Source organism: Trichosurus vulpecula, chromosome 4 (genome assembly GCF_011100635.1).
Source record: "Trichosurus vulpecula isolate mTriVul1 chromosome 4, mTriVul1.pri, whole genome shotgun sequence".
Classification (NCBI taxonomy): domain Eukaryota; kingdom Metazoa; phylum Chordata; class Mammalia; order Diprotodontia; family Phalangeridae; genus Trichosurus; species Trichosurus vulpecula.
In genome coordinates, this window is record NC_050576.1 from 416,613,341 (window position 1) to 416,629,877 (window position 16,537).

General features: G+C 37.6%; 1 protein-coding gene across 1 annotated transcript in view; it reads left to right on the forward strand.

The window, feature by feature from the left end:
* Positions 1-16,537, forward strand: part of GBE1 (1,4-alpha-glucan branching enzyme 1) — a 354,639-nt gene that overhangs the window by 234,988 nt on the left and 103,114 nt on the right. The window contains exon 10 of the mRNA XM_036754162.1: positions 4,197-4,295. Within this exon, the coding sequence (XP_036610057.1) occupies positions 4,197-4,295 (99 nt within the window). The remainder of the gene's footprint in view (positions 1-4,196; positions 4,296-16,537) is intronic.

Here is a 16,537-nt window from a genome sequence, read left to right on the forward strand (position 1 = left end):
GATGACAGACCACAGACCTAAAGCTGGAAAGGATCTTAGAAACCATCTTGTCCAACCTCATCATCATACAGATAAGGAAGCTTGAGTGAATTACCCAAAGACCCACCAGTAATAAGAATTGGAGGTGAGATTTAAACCCAGGACCTCTGATTCCTGAGCCTGTGCTCTTTCCAGTGTACTTCACAATTTTCATTGCTCCGGGTTTCATTTTTTTATCCAGACTTTTATGGTGTGTGTTTTTTTGAATTCTTGTTTTTATTTTGAACCTTAATATTGTCCCCCTTCCTCCCTACCCCAGCCCCATTAGCATGTCTCCATATAGAGCAGAACACAAAAAGAGGATTGTATATGAAACTGGGAAACTCCAAATCATATTGCTTACTTCGAAAAAATTATATAATTTATATATGTTATTTTTACAAGTTCTACACATTGTTTTAAAGACTGTTCTGCTTACTTGTGTTTCTTTCTGGATTCATTTTCTTCCTGTGCATTCAAAAAAATGATTTGTTGTCTTAGATGCACCTATCTTCCTGCCTGTTCAATCCACACTTCAAAGTACTGTCTTAATATTACTTCAAATTCACTGCCATATTCATGTCACTACTTTACACAAAAATGTTCACTTACTCCCTATTGCTTACCACATAAGGTATTAATTGCGGCTGGCAGCATTTAAGGCCTTTCATCGTTTATTTCTAACCTACCTTTAAGGAGAGACTTACTCTCCTTAATGCATTTTGTTTTCTGGCTATGATTTCTACTCCTGTCTGCCCCTCACCTTCCCATTTTTATCATCTCTTTCTGTTCCTTTATTCCTTGTAATGGATACTTTCCTTTCCATGCCCATATACCTCATTTATCTGTTAAAATACTTCTTGTTACACCGGGGCATGACTGTACCTGATAGCCTCTCCTTGTTCAGTGTTCAGTCTGCACTTTTCTAGGAAATGTCTTTTGCCTGCCTCTTCTTTTCTTATATCTCATGGGTATTTGTGTCTATGTTTTTCTCCCATATCAGACTATGTCAACAGGAAATCTTAGCTTCATGAAACATGAGAAAGACTGGGTTTATTACCAAAGAAATGAACATTCATGTGGAATTCTATGCAAGTGCAAGGAGTTCACAATCAAAAGAAGATTACAACAAAGAAGGAAGGAGAGACCACAGTCCTCTTCTAAATGGGAGGGGCACGGGAAGAAGGGAAGAGCAGGAAGGGTGGGTAAAGGACAATTCCTGCCCTAAGGGGAGGAGAAATCACGAGTAAGGTGGCAAAAGCAACATTCTTGTCCCTTGGGAACTGCTAGACTATGAAGATATGGTCTGCTTATCTATGAGGGTCCTGGATGCACACACAGTTTCTCAGTCTGGTGCAGACTTACTGACACCTGGCTTGATTCCCAAGGACACATAGGGAGTCCAGCTTCGGGTGCAAAAAACAAATTAAGTCAGCTCCGGATGAGAGGTGGTCAGGTGGAGGAGACTTCATCCTTGATACATTTAGGGCCACTTGCATACACTTGGTCCAATGTTTCAGGAAAATATGGCAACTCAAAGAAAAGTTCATGGGGTCCCTTAACAATTGCTAATTCCCTGGAAGTATAGACATACTTTTAAGTACAGAGGCTATATCATATATATATGTATGTATATATGTGTGTCTGTGTCTATGTCTGTGTGTGTGTATATGTATATTTGCTATCCCTCATTGCAACACTATTTTCTAAACATAGTAGGCACTTAATAAATATATTTTAAAATGAATTGAATTACATTTTTAATTTGCTTTGGAAAATACTTTCATTCTCTGTGTTGTATGTATAGGGGTAGGAAAACTTGTAAGTCTGAAGTGGGCCAGAGGTAAAGAGGAAGAATCTCCTCAGAAGATTTACCATAGCAACGTAGTCAAATCAATCCCCCACCCACCCACCTTTTTTAAAAATTTATTTATTTACTTTTTATGTATAAATTTATTTTTAGTTTTCAACATTCACTTCCACAAGATTCTGAATTCCAAATTTTCTCCCCATCTCTCCCCTCCCTCCACCCCAGGACAAGCATGCATTTTGATTATCCCTTCCTCCAATCTGCCCTCTCTTATTACCCCTTACCTGCTTCTTCTCTTATCCCCTTCACTTCTATTTTCCTGTAGGTCAAGATAGATTTCTATACCCCATTGCCTGAATATCTTATTTCCCGGTTGCATGTGAAAACAATTTTTAACCTTCATTTTTACAGCCTTGAATTCCACATTCTCTCCTACCTCCCCACCCACCCTCATTGAGAAAACTAGCAATTTGATATAGGTTATACATGTGTAGTCTTGCATAACACTTCCATAACAGTCTTGTTGTGAAAGACTAACTAGATTACCCTCTATTCTGTCCTACCCTCTGATTATTCTAGTCCCCCCTTTGACATGTCCCTCCACAAAAGTGTTTGCTTCTGATTGCCCTTTCCCCCAATCTGCTGTCCCTTCTATTATCTACCTTCTCTTATCTCCTTCCCCACTGCTTTCCTGTAGGGTAAGATTGATTTCTGTTCCTAATTGAGTGTGTATGTTATTGCCTCCTTAAGCCAAATCGATGAGAGTAAGGCTCACTCATTCCCTCTCACCTCCCCCCTCCTCCCCTCCATTGTAAAAGCTCTTTCTTGCCTCTTTTATGTGAGGTGATTTACTACATGCTATCTCTCTCCCAATACATTCCTCTCAACACTTAATTTTATTTTTTAGGTATCATCCCTTCATATTCAGCTCGCCCTGTGCCCTCTGTCTACACACACACACACACACACACACACACACACATGCATGCATCTATGTGTATATATATCATACATATATACACAAACACATATACATACATACACACACATACACATACACACATTCATATCTGCCTTCCCTCTAACTACCCTAATACTGAGAAAGATCTCTTGAGTTGGAAATATCATCTTTCTATATAGGAATGTAAACAGTTCAACTTTAACTCCCTTATGGCTTTTCTTTCCTGTTTACCTTTTCATGTTTCTCTTGATTCTTGTATTTGAAACTCAGGTTTTCTATTCAGTTCTGGTCTTTTCAAGAAGAATGCTTAGAAGTCCTTTATTTCACTGAAATTCCATTTTCCCCCTGAAATATTGTACTCAGTTTTGTTGGGTAGATGATTATTGGTTTTAATCCTGGCTCCTTTGGCTTCTGGAATATCATATTTCAAGTCCTCTGACCCCTTAGTGTAGAAGCTGCTGCTATATCTTGTGTTATCCTGATTGTGTTTCCACAATATTTGAGTTGTTTCTTTCTGGCCACTTGTAATATCTTCTCCTTGACCTGGGAACTCTGGAATTTGGCTACAATATTTCTAGGAGTTTTCCTTTTGGGATGTCCTTCATGAGATGTTCAGTGGACTCTTTCCATTTATATTTTACCTCTGATTCTAGAATATTAGGGCAGTTTTCCTTGATAATTTCTTGAAAGATGTTTTCTAGGCTCTTTTTTTGATCATGGTTTTTAGGTAGTCGAATAATTTTTACATGATCTCTCCTGGATCTATTTTCAAGGTTACTTGTTTTTCCGATGAGCTATTTCACATTGTCTTCTGCTTTTTTTTTTTTTATTCTGGGACTGGAGCTGGGGCTAGACCACATTCTTCTCTCACCCAGGTGAGGGAACTTTCCCACTGACCTTTGAAGCTGTCTTTGGTGTTTGTGGATTGAAAAGTATGGAAACTGCCACAGTTGCCAGTGATTCAGTGCCCTGAGGCCTGCTCCAGTCCAATTAGTGCCAGCATGGTCCAGGCTGAGCTGTGTTCTCTGCTCAGAGCACTGTGCAATAGATCCTTCCTGTCAGCCTACCAGATTGTCTTGGGGTAGAAATCTGCTTCACTCTGTCATTTTGTAGCTCCTGCTGCTCTAGAATTTGTTTAGAGTTACTTTTTACAGCTATTTAAGGGGACTTGAGGGGAGAACTTGATCAGGTCCCTGTTTCTGCTGCGCCATGTTGGCTCTGGTCCCTGTCAAATCAATTTTCAATTCTTTATGCTGGTGATTTATTTAATTTGAGAGAAATTTTCCAGAGAAAATTAATTGCATTTATTAAATCTCGTTTTCTTTACTTAATGTTACATAGTGTAGTGTTAGGTCAGAATTGTTACATTATATGTAAAATCTATGGTTTTATTTTATATTCTTTTAGGATGTTTCAGGAATGCCAGCTTTGTGCTGTCCTATTACACAGGGTGGAGGTGGCTTTGATTATCGATTAGCAATGGCAATTCCAGATAAGTGGATCCAGGTAAGAATATCTATAATGTTTTATTAGTCTGAATAATTATTTTGTGTCTATTTAGGTATCATTTTTGGTTATTGAAATTGTTAAACATATCATGATTACTATGTTTTTTTTTCTGTATTTGAGAGAGATTTGACTAATGGTCAGGAAACTCACTTTCTATCATTTTATAGTTAAGTAACCGTAGTTATTTAACAGTGGTTAACTTGAGGATATCTTATTCTCTGCCCACTGACAGAGGTCCTAAACTTACATGTAAATTTTTTTTCTTTTTTTTTTAAATTTATTTAATGTATTTAGTTTTCAGCATTGATTTTCACAAGAGTTTGAATTACAAATTTTCTCCCCATTTCTACCCTCCTGCCCACTCCAAGATGGCATGTATTCTGGTTGCCCCATTCCCCAGTCAGCTCTCCCTTCTGTCACCCCACTCCCCTCCCATCCCCTTTCCCCTTCCTTTATTGTAGGGCAAGATAAATATCTATGCCCCATTGCCTGTGTATCTTATTTCCAAGTTGCATGCAAAACCTTTTTTTTTGAACATCTGCTTTTAAAGCTTTGAGTTCCAAATTCTCTCCCCTCTTCCCTCCCCAACCACCCTCCCTAAGAAGGCAAGCAGTTCAACATAGGCCATATGCGTATCATTATGTAAAACACTTCCACAATACTCGTGTTGTGAAAGACTAACTATATTTTGCTCCTTCCTAACCTATCCCCCTTTATCCAGTTTTCAGACTTGACCCTGTCCTTTTCAAAAGTATTTGCTATTGATTACCTCCTCCCCCTATGTGACCTCCCTTCTATCATTCCCCCTTTTTTATCTTCTTCCTCCTTCTTTCCTGCGGGGTAAGATACCCAATTGAGTGTGTATGTTATTCCCTCCTCAGGTCAATTCTGATGAGAGCAAGATTCACTCATTCCCCCTCACCTGCCCCCTCTTATGAGCCTCCTGATAAATCTGTGATGTAGATACTACAAGTATCATACTCATTTTGAATTAGAGGACAATGAGGCATAAAGAAACTTAGTTAATTGTCCTTACTCAAATAGCTATTAGGTATCATAGGCAATATTTGAACAGAGGTTCTCCTGACCCCAGGGCCATCACTTTCCATTATACTCACATGGTCAGACTTAAGCCAAAGGAAAATTCATACCCAGAATTTCTTTGTTTGATTCAAAGAGGAAATAGCATACACAATCAGTTGGGTATAGAAATTTATCTTACCTCATAGGGAAGTAATAGGGGAAAGGAGAAAGAAAAGTAGGGGTGGGGCTGATAGAAGAGAAGAGGGCCCATTGAGGGAGTCAGTGGTCAGAACCAAAACACTGATTAGGAGGGACAGGATGAAAGGAGAGGGAACTAGTGTGAGCTCTGTACAGAGTAGCTCCAAAAATCTATAAAAAATGGCTCTGAACCAATTCTAGAACGGCAGAGCCCACAAAACAGCAGAGGGAAGCAGGGCTCCAGCCCAGGACAGCCTGGATGGTCTCTGGGTGAGGTCTATCCCACACGGAGCTGGGACCTGGGAGCTGGGAATGGAGTGGAGCAGAACCCAGCCTGAACGGCGTGGACCACCCAGACCAGAAGCCGGGCAGAGGGGGCCCTAGCGCCCTGAATCAGTGAGCTGCGGCAGTTACCAGACCCCTCGACCCACAAACACCAAAGACTGCGGAGAAGGTTAGTGGGAAAAGCTGTGGGAGTAGAAGGAGTTCTCGGTTCGGCTTCCAGCCCCGGGGGCAGTGGAGGTGGGGCAGCTACAGCTGTTGTTACTTCCAGCTCCAGGCCCACCTGGTGGGAGGAATTAAGTGGCGGATCAGAGCAGGAGTGTTCAGCCTGCTGAAGATTTAAGCCCAGTCTGGGTTGGGGGTTGGGGAAGGAGCAGTGCTGGTGTGGCAGAGCTGGCACCTCCCCCCCAAACGTGAAACATAGAACTCTATAGTCTACAAGCAGTCATACCCCACTGAAAAACTCAAAGGTCAAGTTAGTTGGCTGGGAATATGGCCAGGCAGCGAAAACGCACCAAGATTCAGTCTCAGACTTTGCATTATTTCTTTGCTGACAAAGAAGACCAAAACATGCAGCCTAAAGAAGTCAATAAAGTGCAAGAGCCTACACCAACAGCCTCCAAGAAAAACATGAACTGGTCCCAGGCCATGGAAGAGCTCAAAAAGCAAGTTAGAGACATAGAGGATAAATTGGGAAGAGAAATGAGAAGGATGCGAGAAAACTATGAAAAACAAGTCAATGACTTGCTAAAGGAGACCCCCCAAAAATACTGAAAAATACACTGAAGAAAACAACACCTTAAAAAATAGATTAACTTAAATGGCAAAAGAGCTCCAAAAAGCCAATGAGGAGAAGAATGCCTTGAAAGGCAGAATTAGCCAAATGGAAAAGGAGGTCCAAAAGACCACTGAAGAAAATACTACTTTAAAAATTAGATTGGAGCAAGTGGAAGCTAGTGATTTTATGAGAAATCAAGATATTATAAACAGAACCAAAGGAATGAAAAAATGGAAGATAATGTGAAATATCTCATTGGAAAAACCACTGACCTGGAAAATAGATCCAGGAGAGATAATTTAAAAATTATTGGACTACCTGAAAGCCATGATCAAAAAAAGAGCCTAGATATCACCTTTCAAGAAATTATCAAGGAGAACTGCCCTGATATTCTAGAGCCAGAGGATAAAATGGAAATTGAAAGAATCCATCGATCGCCTCCTCAAATAGATCCCAAAAAGAAATCTCCCAGGAATATTGTCGCCAAATTCCAGAGCTCCCAGATCAAGGAGAAAATACTGCAAGCAGCCAGAAAGAAACAATTTGAGTATTATGGAAACCCAATCAGAATAACCCAAGATCTGGCAGCCTCTACATTAAGAGATCGAAGGGCTTGGAATACGATATTCCGGAGGTCAATGGAGGTAGGATTAAAACCTAGAATCACCTACCCAGCAAAACTGAGTATCATGCTCCAAGGCAAAATATGAACTTTCAATAAAATAGAGGACTTGAAAGCTTTCTCAGTGAAAAGACCAGAACTGAATAGAAAATGTGACTTTCAAACACAAGAATCAAGAGAAGCATGAAAAGGTAATCAAGAAAAAGAACAAGAAAAAGAAATTGCAAGGGACCTACTAAAGGTGAACTGTTTTGTTGACATTCCTACATGGAAAGATGATGTGTATGATTCATGAGACTTCAGTATTAGGGTAGCTGAAGGGAATATGCATACATATATGTTTATGTATATATATGGGTGAATGTGTATGTATGTATATATCTATGTGTGTATGTGTATGTATATATATACTATGTATGTGTATATATATATATATATATATACATATATATATATATATATATATATATATATATATATATATATATGAGAGAGAGAGAGAGAGAGAGAGAGAGAGAGAGAGAGAGAGAAAGAGAGAGGGAGAGAGGGAGAGAGCAGACACAGGGTGAGTTGAAGATGAAGGGAAGATATCTAAAAGAAATAAAATCAAATTAAGGGATGAGAGAAGAACATACTGAGAGAGGGAGATAAGGAGAGATAGAATGGGATGGATTATCTCCTATAAAGGTGGCAAGAGGAAGCAGTTCTGTGGGAGGAGGGGAGAGGGAGGATGAGGGGGGAATGAGTGAACATTGCTCTCATCAGATTTGGCCTAAAGAGGGAATACCATACATACCCAATTGGGAATCTTACCCCACAGGAAAGAAGAGGGAAGAAGATAAAAAAAAATGGGGGGGATGATGGAGGGGAGGGCAGATGGGGGTGGAGGTAGTCAAAAACAAACACTTTCAAAAGGGGACAGGGTCAAGGGAGAAAATTCAATAAAGGTGGATGGGTTGGGAAGGAGCAAAATATAGTTAGTCTTTCACAACATGAGTATTGTGGAAGGGTTATACATAATGATAAACATGTGGCCTATGTTGAATTGCTTGACTTCTTAGGGAGGGTGGGTGGGAAGGGAAGAGGGAAGAGAATTTGGAACTCAAAGTTTTAAAAACAGATGTTCAAAAACAAACAAAAATGTTTTTGCATGCAACAAGAAAATAAGATACACGAGCAATGGGGCGTAAAAATTTATCTTTCCCTACAAGAAAGGAAGGAAAAGGGGATGGGAGGGGAGTGGGGTGACAGAGGAGAGCGCTGACTGGGGAACAGGGCAACCAGAATATATGCCATCTTGGAGTGGGGGGGAGGGTAGAAATGGGGAGAAAATTTGTAATCCAAACTCTTGTGAAAATCAGTGCTTAAAACTAAATATGTTAAATAAATTTTAAAATACCCCTGAAAAAAAAATAAAAATAAAAATAAAAATTAAAAATTAAAAAAAAGAAAAGAAAACACAAACAAAATTAAACAATGAAAACAGAGTTTAAAAAAAAGTATCTTCAACCTGCAAAAAAAAAAATAGACAAGAAAGAAGTTAAGGATTTGAATAGAATTTTAGAAATGTTAGCAATAATAGACCTCTGGAGACAGGGTAGAAAGGAACATACTTTTTCCTCAGGGGTACATGGCACCTACACAAAAATTGACCATGTATTAGAACATAGAAATTTCACAAGCAAATACAGAAAAGCAGAAACAATGAATGCATCCTTTTCATTGATGCAGTAAAAATTACAGGCAATAAAGAGCCATGGAAGACAGGTTAAAAATTAATTGAAAACTAAATAATCCTAAAGAATAAGTGATTCACACAACAAATAATGAAAACAACCAATAATTTCATCAAAGAGAATGACAATAATGAGACAACATAGCAAAATTTATGAAATCTAGCCAAAACAGTTTTTAGGATTAATTTTGTATCTCTAAATGCTTACATGAATTAAATAGAGAAAGAGCAGCTCAATGAATTGAGCATGCAACTAAAAAAGCTAGAAAAAGAACAAATTAAAGATGCCCCATTTAATACCAAATTAGAAATTCTGAAAATCAAAGGAGAGATTAATATAATTGAAAGTAAGAAAACTATTGAAAACTAAGACCTGGTTTTATGAAAAAAAAATAAAACAGATAAATCTCTGGTTAATTTGTTTAAAAGAAAGAAGAAAATCAAATTACCGGGATCAAAAATGAAAAGGGTGAAGTCACCACCAGTGAAGTGGAAATTAAAGCAATAATTAGGAGCTACTTTGTCCACCTGTATGCCAATAAATCTGACAATTTAAGTGAAATGGATGAACATTTACAAAACTATGAGTTGCCCAGATTAACAGAAGAGGAAATAAATTTATAACCCCATCCCAGAATAAGAAACTGAACAAGCCATCAGTGAACTCTCTAAGAAAAAAGATCTCCAGGGCCAGATCAATTTACAAGTGAATTTAAAAACAAATACTATACAAGGTATTTGACAAATTCCTTTTATGACACAGATATGGTGCTTATGTTTACACCAGGAAGAGCCAAATTGGAGAAAGAAAATTATAGACCAATTTTTCTAATGAATATTGATGCAAAAAATTTCAGTAAAATATTGGCAAAGAGATTATAGCAATTTATCATGAGGATAATACACTATGACCAGGTGAGATTTATAGCAGGAATGCAGGGCTGATTTAATATTAGGGAAACTCTCAGCATAATTGACCATGTCAGTAACAAAGCTAACAAATCAGGTGATTATCTCAAAAGCTGCAGAAAAAGCTTTCAACAAAGTATAGCAACCGTTGCTGTTAAACACACTAGAGAACATAGCAATAAAGGGAGTTTTCCTTAAAATGATTAGTAGTATCTATCTAAAACCATCAGGAAGCATTATCTGTAATGGGGATAAATTAGAAGCTTTCCCAGTAAGATCAGTGGTCAAACAAGGATGCCCATTATCACCACTATTATTCAGTATTATACTAGCAATGTTAGTTTTAGCAATAAGAGAAGAAAAAGAAACAGAAGGGATTAGAATAGACAATGTGGGAAAAAAAACTATCACTCTTTGCAGAATCCTAGAGAATCTTAGAGAATCCTAGAGAATCAACTAAAATATGCTTGGAACAATTATCAACTTTATTAAAGGTGCAGGACATAAAATAAACCTACATAAATCACCAGTCGTTCTGTATAGTACCAGCAAATCCCAACAGCAAGAGATAGAAAGAGAAAATCCATATCAAATAACTGTAGACAATATAAAATATTTGGGAGGCTACCTACCAAGACAAACCCAGGAACTATATGATCACAGTTACAAAACATTTTTCACACAAATAAAGTCAGATCTAAACAATTGGAAAAATATAAATTGCTCATGAGTAGTCTGGTCTAATATAATAGAAATGACAATTCTACCTAAATTTATTTATTTAGTGCCATACCAATGAAACTACCACCAAAAATTATTTTATGGAGCTAGAAAAATAATAACAAAATTCATTTGGAAGAACAAAACATCAAGAACATCAAGGGATTTATGAAAAAAAATGCAAAGGAAAGTGGCCTAGCTGTACCAGATCCAAAACTATATTATAAAGAGACAAACAGGAAACTTTTTGGGACTGGCTAAGAAATAGAGTGGTGGATCAGTGGAAGAGGTTAGGGACACAAGGCACAGTACTAAATGAATGTAGCAATGTACTGTTTGATAAACCCAAAGATTCCAGCTTCAGGGATAAGAACTCACTATTTGACAAAAACTGCTGGGAAAACTAGAAAATAGTATGGCAGAAACTAGGCTAGACCAACATCTCACACCATAGACCAAGAAAAAATCAAAATGAGTACATGATTTAGACATAAAGGGTGATACCATAAGCAAATTATGGGAGCAAGGAATAGTTTACCTTTTAGATCTATAGAATAGGAAAGAATTTATGACCAAACGAGAGATAGAGAACATTATGAAATGCAAAATAGGTAATTTTGATTACATTAAATTATAAAGTTTTTGTGCAAACAAAATTATTGCAACCAAGATTAGAAGGAAAGCAGAAATCTGGGAAACAAATTTGATATCTAATGTTTCTAATAAAGGCTTCATTTCTCAAATATGTAGAGAACTGAGTCAAATTTATAAGAAAACAAGTCATTCCCCAATTGATAAATGGTCAGAGGATATGAACGAGCATTTTTCACATGAGGAAATCAGATATATCTATAGTCGTACGTATAAATGCTCTAAATCACTATTGATCAGAGAAATAAAACAACTCTAAGATAACAACCTCACACCTATCAGATTGACTAATAGGACAGAAAAGGAAAATGATAAATGTAGGGGAAGATGTGGGAAAATTAGAACAACTAATGCATTGCTGGAGAATTGTGAATTGATCAAGCTCTTCTGGAGACCAATTTTGAACTATGCCCAAAAGAATATAAAACTTTTTATCCAGCAATACTACTACTAAGTCTGTGTGCCAAAGATATTTTTATAAAGGGAAAGGGACCCACACCTACAAAAATATTTGTAGCAGCTCTTTTTGTGGTGGCAAAGAATTGGAAATTGAAGGTATGCTCATAAGTTGACTGACGGCTGAACAAGTTGTGATACATGAATGTAATGGAATACTATTGTGCTATAAGAAATGATGAGCAGGCTGATTTCAGAAAAACCTTGAAAGACTTTTAAATGAGCAGAACTATGAGAACACCGTACACAGTAACAGCAACGTTGTGTGATGATCAACTATGATAGACTTAGCTTTTCTTAGCAATGAAATGAGCCAAGACAGTTCCTAATGACTCACAATGGAAAATGCTATCCACATCCAGAGAAAGAACTATGGAATCTAAATGCCGATTGAGGCATACTATTTCCGCACCCCCCAACCCTTTTTTTTTGTGTTTTCTTCTATTGTTTTTTTTCTTTCACAACATGACTAATGTGGAAATATATTTTAAAACATTGTACATGTTCAACCTCTATCAGATTACTTCCTCTTTTTGGGAGAGGGGAGGGGTGGGAATGAGGGGGAAAATGTGGAACTCAAAATCTTATAAAAATGAATATTGGAAACTCTTCATGTAATTGGAAAAAATGCAAAAGCATAAAGTGGAAAAAATAAAAAGATTTGTGAAAAATAAAAATGAAGATCAAGACAAGAAAAAGGACAGATTATTTTAACTTGTTATAAAAATACTTGTTATAGTTAAGTTTTAACCAATACGATTAATTTTGACAGGACTTGTCTTCTCAATTAATACTGTTCTCATATTAATTCAAATTTGCGTCATCTCAGATTAGTGCAAATTATTTCCTAACTGTTCACATGGTCTGCTTTCTCATATTGCCAACTTGCTATTAGAGGTCTCAACTTGATCTTCCATAGACCTGAAACTCAACATGTCCAAAACTGAACTCACTGTCTTTCCCCCCAAACCTTCCACTCTTCTTAATTTCCCTATTATTATCAAGAGTACCCATCATTCTCTCAGTCCACCAGATTCACAGCTTAGATTTCATTCTCGACTCCTCAGTCTCTCTCATTGGTCCCTCTCCTCCACCCATATCTAGTCACTTGGTCAAGTGCTGTTGTTTTCACCTTCATAACATTTCTTACATATGCTGTCTTTTCTCCTCTGATGCTGCTGCCAGCCTTCCACAGACCCTGGTCACCTCACACCTGGATTATTGTCATAGTCTGCTAGTTGGTCTTCTTTATTCAAGTGTCTCCCCACTCCAGTTCACCTTCCACTCAACTAACAGACTGATTTTTCTAAAGGGCAGGCTGATCATGTTACCCTCCACCTCATACTCCATTCAGTAAACTTCATTGGCTCCTTATTACCTCCAGGATTTTACTCTTATTTATATCCTGACCCCTTTCTGCCCTTCCTGTCTCCTAAGACCTCACTCTTTCCCATATACCCTGAAGTCCTCCTGAATCTTCTTGAAACAAGGCGTATCTTTCAACTCTGGATATTTCCATTGGCCTTTTACCTGCAGTTAGATTGATGTGTTACTCATCTTAGCCTCCACACTTCTCTGATTTCCTTCAAGCTCTAGCAAAAATCCTATCTTTTGTAAGAAGCTTTTCCTAGTCATCCTTAATCTTTGTACCTTCCTTCTGAGATTATGCCCAATTTGTCCTTTATATATTTAATTTGTATGTGGTTATTTGCCCGTTGTCTACCGTTTTAGACTGTGAGCTTTTTTATTTGCTTGTTTGCCTTTCTTTGTAACACCAGCACTTAGAATAGTGCCTGATACATGGTAGAAGCTTGATAATGCTAGGTGAATGACTGTCTTGCTATACTAATCTCAGCGTTCAGCTTCAGGCATTCAAGGTCTTTCCTCTGCTAGCTCTACCTCTATTGTGATGATTTTCCTTTCAAACTGTTTCTGTGCCTCTCTTCTGCTTTTTTCCCTTGCTAAAAGGCTCTCTTCCATTCTATATTGTGTGTTTTTCAAAGCCAGTGTAATAGAAAACTACTGCCCAATTTAATTCAACCTGCTTTTTTAAATCATTTCCTATGTGACAAGTACTGTATGAGACACTAGACGCACAGGGATAAAAATAAAAATAGTGCTTGCCCCTAGGTTTACTTTCTATTGGTGAAGTACTACAAACATACTCTGATCAAAGTCTGTAGTGGCATTTTCCTTCTTTGAATTCCTGAAATCTTTTGGAATTACTATACAATGTGGTTTCTGACTAGAGTTTTACATTCTAATCTAATAATTTGATGTCCCTTGAGGAAAAGGACTATCTTTTATTTCTTTTGTATCTCTCACAAAGCTAAGCAGATGAACACATAGTAAAGTACCTGATGCTTGTTTATTGATTTAAGCTAACATTAGGAATTGAAAGAAGAAAATCAGGAACAAATTAAGGATTACATGAAAAATTTTTTTTCTTCTCTAATTTATATGCCTTTGCATATAAATAAAAAGCATTTCCAAGTTTGCCAAAAAATTGACCTGATTATGTTTACATCATTGTGGAATGAGGGCTCATGGTTACAAAAGTAGCAAGTAAAATGGTCTTTTTTTGAACTCAGAATTCCCAGAGTTAGTGAGCTAATGGCCATTTGTAACACTGCTTTTCATTCTGCCCTTTCTGTTGTTATTAAAAAGTAATTGCATGCTTTTTCATCCTTTACAATATGTCTTTACACCTAATAGTTTGCAGTAGCACATTAGCCTGCTTTCATGTTTTTGTAACCTTTTATTTGAATTGCTTTTCCAGGTGACAACTACAGTATGCATGTCAAAATATTATAAACTTATGATTAAATTCAGTGATAATTACTGTTGAAACTCTTGAAATATTTATTCAGCTTCTAAGAAACAGCAGTACTTTTGATGTACATTTAAAAAATTAATTCCAAAATTACTTTATTTTGCTATTAAATGACATAATTATATGTCATTATTATATGATTCACAAGTACCATATTAGTAATATGCTACAATTTTTAATCAAAACTTGGACATCATTATGAGATATGGGGGGGCATGTTCTAGAGAGCCAATGCAGATAATTATCATTTTTAAAAAGATTATTTCTGGTTACATAAGGTTGATAAACAAGAAAAGTTCATGTTTCTGAGTGTTAAATGGAGTTTTGGTGTTCAGTAATCTGGTATCCTGATGAACAAACGCTCACTTCCTTTTTTTCTAGTCCCTATGAAAATTATTTCCCATTGTTACCTTTCACTCTCCTCATATCTGCTTCAATCTTAGATCCTTGCCTCATATTTTATGTAAAAAATTGAGGCCGTTTCTCATGAGCCCCCTCTTCTCATCTCTTCCCTAGCTTCTCTATTGCTCAGATGCCTTCTGCCCCTTTCTCTTCCTTCACTTGTCTCACGTGATGAAATGGTCTTACTCCTTACTCAGGTGATCCTATTTCATCCCATCTTTTTTTCCAGCAGATTGCCGCCTTTGTCATCTTCTTTCTATTACTTTTTCGAACTCTCCCTGTCTATTAGCTCATTCCCTACTGCCAGCAAACAATACTCATGTTTCGCCTCTCCTGAAAAACCCTGTCAACCCTTTCAACCTTGTTAACTATCATCCTGTATCTCTGCTGCGTCGTGTAGATAAACTTTAGGGGACTCCACCTTCCTTTCTCTCACTCTCTTCTTAACCCCTTACAGTTTGGTTTCCAACCTCATCATTCCACTAAAACTTCTCTGTCCAAAGTTCTCAGTGATTTCTTAGTTGCCAAATGCAGTGGCCTTTTCTCAGTCCTCATTCTTTGTGACCTTTGCAGGTTTTGGCACTGTTGATTACCCCTCATCAATACAATTTTCTCCTTAGATTTTTAGGACACAATTCTTTCCCGGTTTTCCTTCTATCTATCTGACTTCTCTTTCAGTGTTTTCTATTCCGGATCTTCTTCTGTATCATGCCTTATAACAATAGGTATCCCTCAGGGTTCTGTCCTGGGCCTTCTTTTCTTCTCCTTCTATACTACTTTACTGGACGTTCTCATCAGCTCCCATCTCATAATTAGGATGATCTCCCATCATCATAAGTATCATCTCTGTGCTGATGATTTTCAAATCTCCCAGTCTCTTTGCTGATCTTTAGTCTTGCATCGCCAACTTCCTTTCAGATAGATTAGATGTCTAGTAGATATTTTAAACAATTCATGTCCAAAAACCCCTCATTATCTTTCCCCCTAATATCCCACCACCCTATTTCTTACCTTCCTTTTTACTGTGGATGGCAACACCAGCCTCCCATTCCATGAGGCGTGCAGCCTTAGAATCATACTGTGTTCCTCTCTCTCATTCCCCCCCATACAATTTGTTGTCAAGGCCTTTTATCCGTTGAGACATCTCCCCAATGTACCCCCTTCTCTCCTCTGATACTGCTACCATTATAGTATAGGCCCTCATCCAAACTCACACCTGATCTTTGTAGTAGCCTTCTGGTGGGTCTGCCTGTCTTAAGTCTTTTATCTCTCCAAATCATGCTCCTTTCAGCCATCAAAGCGATTTTCCTAAAGCACAGGTCCAAATATGACATCCCTCTACTCAATGAATTCCATTGACTCTCAAATCAATCAAATCTAAAATTCTCACTTTGGCATTCACAACCCTTGCATAAGCCCACCATAATCTAGTCCCTTCCTACCTTTCCAGTCTTCTTACACCCTACTCTCTACCATGTAATTTTAATCCAATGACACTGACCTCCTGGCTGTCCCAAGAATAGTATCCTACATCTCTGACCTCTGGGCATTTTCTCTACCTGCCCCCCATGACTGCAGTGTATTCTCTCAACTCTACTTACTGATTTCCTTTAAGTCCCAACTAAAATCC